Consider the following 6886-nt stretch of genomic DNA (forward strand, 5'->3'; position numbering starts at 1 on the left):
AAAGTGTTCCCGGCTTCATTTGTACAATTTTTTTGCATGTCTCTGGAAGGGATGAGTCACTTTTAACTGCAGTCGTCACCTAACTATTGTCACAGACTGATTCACACTCTCGACAATTTCGAAAAAATAACAATCAGCCATCCTCCCAGCGCTTTTATGCAAAGTGACTGCGGGTACACTGTGTACTTAATATAGAATAGAGCGACACTGAAACCATGGAAAGCACAAAAAAAAAATCTTTTTATTTCTTTTTTAATTCACCTGTGACTAAACAATGCACATTTTCAGACTGTGCAATAAAAAAATAGTTAAGACAATCGTCAACTGCAATAAAAACAGTAGTAAGTAAACCTTTACAATGCAGAAGAGAACTACAACACATTACTACTAAAATATTGCTCGGACCACCTGGGACGTGGTTTTGGCAATAGCGGTCGATATCACCATCCGCTGTCGTTTTCTTACAATCCCATAGAGAAACATGAAGAACTATCGTCTATGAAAGTTTAATTTTTATTATATGTGTCCTCCTCCTCATCATCCTCGTCATCCTCATCGTCATCTTCCTCCTCGTCCTCATCGTCTTCCTCCTCCTCCTCCTCTCTTGTCTGGCGACCGCTCGCTCTCTGTTGCTGTGGTAACAAATAAACAGTTACTATGCAAATAAAGAGCGTAGCAGATTGTCATCAGGCACCATCAACGCTTTCCTGGAATTTCTTCACTCTTGAACTTGATTCCCATCACTGTCGTGGCGTTTACGAGTTGTGACAATGCAGGTGAGCAACTCTGAAAGGTCACATTCCTCCAGCTGACTTCAGTAATTATAGTACCGTATTACGCAATCATAATATAGCTTGTGTTGAATGAGGCTTCTTCTGGGAACTTCTTTTGTTTCTTACTTTCAGTACCTCCCTCCAGTTTTAACCTCCATGCAAACTGGGCCAGCGATCCGCTTCTCCACCTCGGGCTGTAAATGTATTGTTCAATCAGCTGCGATTGCAGTTTCTCTCAAATAAAATCTAATCTAATCTAATCTTGTTGTCGCATTGCTGCGACAGGTGTGTAACGGCAATCTGTGTCTGGGGGCATCTTCGTGAAACACAATGCACTGTGGGAAACCGCAGGAGCAGTGGCGCCTCGAAATGACGAAGCGGTATTCGTCAGACTGTGAGGGATTGAACCGGACATATGTATAGCGCAGGTAAAATGGCGGGGGGGGGGGGGGAGCTGTGCATGCAGGAGGAGATGCATGATGTTGCGCGCAGACGATGATTGATGGGGCGATGCCGTGCACAACCTTAACCTTTGAAAATATGAGACAGGAATTCAGAATTTAATCTTCACATTGAGCCTCGTGCAACAGCCAATGGAAACCCTGCGGCACTCGAGCTACTTGTGGGGACAGAACCTGTTTTAAGATCGATTTGTTGATGTTTTGAAGAGTGTCTATCTTCTCCCAGCACTCTGTGCTGCATTTTCTTAGAAATATAGGTTGATTTGATTCCAGAGGGCAGAAAAGTGTTCAGTGAGCATTCGGGTTTCTGTCTGTTTCTTACCTGCAACGTCCCTGTCGTACTCAGGAAGGACCCGGTCTGATCAAGGGAGGTTTTGGAATTTGCTCGCACTATGTCTAAGCGTGAGTGGTAGTCAGGGGGGTGCAGCGAGCTCCTGAACACCTGCCAAAGACAGTAGGAGGCGCTATACTTTTCACCACAAACAAAGAAAAATGGAAAACGGCCTACACAATGATGCACAATGCAGGATAGATCCCCACAAAAGAACATTTAAAAATTAAAAAAAGCGGAATACGTACGGTTGCACAAATGTCATGTTTTGAGAATTTCATATGAAACTTATGTCATGAGTTTCAGAGGAAAACACAAAGAAGTGAAACCGCGCGACCGGGGATAGGCGGCCGATCAGAAACTAGGCCGACGGTCGTCTGAGGTCATGCGAGGCGACTCAAAGTGTCACTTTATTCGTAGACGGGACGGACGGGAGTGGAGTTAGTTGAGGGCATCGCCAGCGGTTTCCGCCGCGTGGAAAAACAAATTCAGCCGTGTCCCTCGATCAGGATTATCTACATGCCTGTCATTGTGCCCGTTTCAGATGATTCAATCTCCTAAAGCTTTTGTACTGTGAGTCATTGAAAAACAGCCTTGTCTTGTTGAGGAGTTGCGCCTCGATATGAATGGAAGGGAGATGATTCAGTGCTAAACCACACAGATGAGATGGCGAAGGGGTGGAGGAAAAATAGCACAAGGCTATCTGCGGGAGGAGCCTCGCTCGCTGGGAGTTATTGATCTTTTGTTTTCTCACTACATCCTGTCGGTCTTAAAATAGTGCGGCGAACCTCTCGTCAAAATTGTAAACAGAAGAAAAGGAGCTTCGGTGACTAAAGCGCCGAGCAGGTTATTTTAAAGATGCAGACGGGAAAGGGGTGTGAACAAAAGAAAACATGCATGACGAATGTGTGTGCGCCACTTAGAATACGCTGATTATGTGGAGTGATGGACGGAGGGTGTGAGTGCATTTATTGTGGGAGTCGACTCAAGGAAGCTTTCATAATTAACTTGCATTTAAATGCCTTTATTCAATCAAAAACTGGTTATTTATGTAGCTCTTCAGTTTACTCTCTGTCTACAACTAGTAGTTTTGTACTTTTTCTCGATATGAGTTAAACATATGCTCATACATACAAACTGTACTCGTCCTCAACTAGTATGATAGAATACAAGCATAGCAGATCTTTCTTTCTTTCATTTTTTTTTTTTTTTTTTTAAAGCAGACAGGCTATCAATGCCCAAGTATGCAGCTCATAAATGTGTGCTCTTACCTCCAGGTCCTCCTCCTCATCCACACTTTGCATGCTTTGGTAGGCCAAGGTGTACATCTCCACCGCCTTGGCGTGGAAGCACATCTCGACCGTCACAAACTCACAAAAGATTTTCTGCGTGGAGAAAAGACGAGGTTGTTTTTCAGTCTGGTGACACACTGTTCATCCATCCCTCATCTAATACCGAGCTATTCAGCTGAAGGTGGCGGAGGCTGCAGCCGACCTGAGAGGATTCGGTTCACTGTCGCAGACTCGTTGCACAAAAAAAAAGACATTGATCATGCGAGGCAGAGCAGACCTTGATGTCCCGGATCTTCTGCTTCTCAAAGTCATCGATGGTCTCCTCCAGCTGCTTCGTGGTCCGCGTGGCGTCCATGGTGGCTCTCTGGAGCTCGCTCTCAGCCTGGCGGCGAGAAGTTGATCAATTTGCAATTGACTTTGTCAACAACGAGATGTTTTTGCCCCCCCCCCCCCCCCCCCCCCCGACAAACTGGATGATATCCTGCAAATGTGGACAGTTTATTCCAGTTCCAATTCATCTTCAAAGTAAATCTGAAATCAAGTTTCTTCTCTGTTGTTTTGCATCAACGGTGATACGATGTTCGGATTCCATGTGACACACCTGTGACTGGTGGCTCGGTAAAGGAAACAAGAGAAAAACCGAATTCTGCAGCTAATTCCTGAACAGTTCCATGTAATTTGTATTTACCCGTTACAACATTAGAGGCAACTGATACAGGCAGTAGTAACAATTACAATATCTTTGTATGTTTGGCGAGAATACGTGTGTCTGAGAGGTATCTGAGAACAAAAGAGGACGAAGACAAGGATACGATGATCTGCCTGTCTGAAGGGTTTCTCTGTCTGGTCCTCTCGAGCTGAGCCATCTGTTTGGCTTCTCTCGCTCTGGCACTCTGCGTCGCCTTCAGATTGTCCTGCACAGGAGACGTGAACACACAAGGTGGTCAGTGGAAAGCAACTTGTGTGAGGCTGTGAAAAGATGGAGAACACACAGTGTTTGGTGCGCCTCAGTGTTTCGCAATCGAAGTCTCAAGTGGAGAAAAGCAGACAAGATTCCCTGTTTTTCTTTTGATGCAATTAGCACTTTTGAGTTCAATTTAATTTGTCGAGGAAAATAAATGTGGCATTCGCAGCCTGCAGGAGTTTAATCATAATTTAAAAAAATTTTTTTTACATTAGCATTACTATAGTGCTCAAGACAACAAACAAAGCTACAATGTGTGTTGTGATATTTCAGAACTGTCGGCAACATGAAAACAAAGAAGAAAGCAAAACAACTATTTGGATCTTTTATTGCAATTGCAGCAATTCATACACTGCGTGATGAGGAAATTTATTTAGCCCAAACAAGATAATCATCTTGTGAAATACCACAAGTGCCGCAGAGAAACAATGGAGTTTATGTTGATCCTCCAAAGCAGGGCAAGAAGTGCCACCGGTGTCAGTGTGATATTATCACTAAAACAATACTCCCCCCGTGTGGACAAGCAGTGGTATTGAAACATTGCAACGCAACAGTACATTTGTAAAGAGTGGAAGAATAAACTACTTCACTGCACTGCCTCTTATCTAATGTGGTTAAATGCTGGACTTTGTTATATTGCTCAGATTAATAGATACTTCGGCTTTAAAGGCAAAAAAAACCCCAAAACACACAACTGCTTTAGTGCTAATGGGATTCCTTTAAGTCTAAAAATGTGTTTGTATTTGGAAGATTCCAAAGCTGTGAATGAAACATTTTTGCACTAAACACAATTCTTTGTCTCGTTAAAATATTTTGAATTTGCCTTCGATTTAATAAGATTATATTCTGAAAAGCTACATGAAATATGAAACTATGACCACCAGATTTTTTCGTCTACCTCCCAGGGAAGGCCAGCACCACACTTTGTAAGCCACTGCTGCTTCCATTATAGTGCAACGGTGAGATTGGTGCAGCCGTATGTATTAGATTTCTCTTTAACTGTGTCTGAATTGCAATTTTCTCAACAAGAAAAAAAAATGGATTAACAAAGAATCCTATCTGCTTTTGATTCATGTACAGCTCAGCGTGTGTGTGTGTGGATATAATTACCAATAATGGTACTGAGCAACAGTTGGTACATGTTGGAGTTGCAGCTGGAGACACTCACCCTTTTAAGCTTCACAACAGCTCCGTAGGTTTTTAACGGCTCGATGACTTTGGCCTCGAGGCGTTCCACCTGTAAGGCACGACTTGTTGTTAGTCTCTGTCTTCATGCACAAGTTCACACTGAGCTGGGCAAGGATCATTTATGGCAAAAATCTACATCTCAGCCATCCAAACACAGCCCTGACCTCAGCGTGCCGGTAGTCTTGGACCTTGGCCAGGTGGTCTGCAAACTGCTTGAGGCCCCTCTTGAGGTTTGGCGTTTCTGTGTCAGCGTACACGCCGATTTCCCGTACGAGGATGTCAGATTTGTCCCTCAGCTTGGCTGTTCTACGGACGTAGGCGGCAAACAGCTGGCACATGTCCCCAAAGTGTTTCTCCACGTTGGTGATGTTCTCCTGGATCCTCCTGGTCTGGCTGTCTCTGCATAGGGGGACACGCCACAGTGAGGATGTAGCCTTACATTACTATATTTATATAACAAGGCCACGGCAAAAAGAATCTGCTTTCACGGTTGTGTGTGATGTAATTTCCAGATTCCGTCATGAAGCCTGTTAATGATGCATTTATACAAATAAAACTGTAGTATAGCATCTTTATTTGATCCAGACTGGTTACTTAAATTAATACAACAGATATTGTGGGCAAATTGTTGTTAATTAGTTTGAGGCTCAAGACAGACAGACGTATTGCTTCTGAGTTATTGTCAATTATTTAAAAATGTGGTTTTTAGCTGAATCGAGGCTCTCGTCTCTCGTGCCGGGACTGATTTAGTGAAGGTTAGCTTTTCGTATGCTACTAACACATGGTACTACTTAGGGGCAGTTGAGTGTTTCTTACCTCGCTCTGGCATCCGGTGTACGACTCATGTTTACCGATAGACAAAGATAAACAAACAGTACAACCTGTTTATCTGCAGCCTGGTTTGAAGTCGGCTAGCTAGCTGTGCTGCTCTGCCAGCAAGCCAATGCGCCGTTTCCATGGAGCCCACTTCCGGTCGAGAAAGGCATTCTGGGTAATGTAGTCGTTAATAACTATTTGTATAGCACTTTTCAAAACACGGTTACAAAGTGCTTTTACAGTAAATGTATGTATTTATTATTATATTGTATATCTATTAACAAATATACAACAATAAAATGAAGTTCCATATACATAAATACATTTATGTACTTATCAGCGAACAAGGGGCACCGTTCTCTGACCAATATTTCTTTGAAAATGTAAATTTGAATCAGTAATATTTGTTGAATGAAATTAATTCGAGTTAAATAAGGTTACTTGACCCACTGTCCTATAATTATAAGTTGTCCTGTTTGAGTGTTTCAGTGATATTCTTTAGTTTTAGGCTCATTAAATTAGAAGGGAGGTGATAGTAACATAATGCCTCGTACACATTTATTTGTCTCATTGATTGAGCGCTTGTCTCTGTTTATCTGTCCTGTGACAGACCTGTTTACAGCATACCCTACCTTTTTCCATTGTCACCTGAGTATGGCTGTAGCTCCTTGTGGACACAGTAAAATACTTTGAAATTGGGGTACTTAATCAAATTTTTTATTTTGATACTTGAAGCTATGCATTAAATTATCTGATTGTCCTTTAAGTTCTACCACAAAGATTATTTAAATATCCAGTTTGCATTGCCAACAAAAGTCAAGCTGTAAAACTACTTAAATGTCGTATCCAGCCAAGCTTATTATAGCTAATAACCAAAATATTTGGTAATTGCAAGTGCTTCTGGTGATGGGGAAATCCAAATATTTGGCAGCTTTCTATGGTTTCCCTAATTCCCCAAATAGATTAAGGTACATTGCAACAAAGAAGGCCACAAATAGTCCTTTTCAACAACAGCTTGACTGTTTTTGAACCGGTGCCAAGAGCAGACTTTGTGATCACTG

The 6886-nt window shown here is 42.4% G+C and overlaps 1 protein-coding gene across 1 annotated transcript; it reads right to left on the reverse strand.

Moving 5' to 3' along the window:
* Positions 1–218: 218 nt before the first annotated feature.
* cibar1 (CBY1 interacting BAR domain containing 1) lies at positions 219–5963 on the reverse strand. The gene is made up of 9 exons (XM_080515615.1): positions 5826–5963; positions 5174–5408; positions 4990–5058; positions 3670–3771; positions 3414–3464; positions 3135–3239; positions 2837–2950; positions 1557–1676; positions 219–632 (listed from the first exon to the last, which is right to left on the reverse strand). Exons 1-9 carry the CDS (start codon positions 5852–5854, stop codon positions 507–509), a joined length of 951 nt encoding a protein of 316 aa, XP_080371741.1. The 5' UTR covers positions 5855–5963; the 3' UTR covers positions 219–506.
* Between the last annotated feature and the right edge of the window lie 923 nt (positions 5964–6886).

The sequence above is a fragment of the Blennius ocellaris genome, assembly GCF_963422515.1.
Source record: "Blennius ocellaris genome assembly, chromosome: 20".
Classification (NCBI taxonomy): Eukaryota; Metazoa; Chordata; class Actinopteri; order Blenniiformes; family Blenniidae; genus Blennius; species Blennius ocellaris.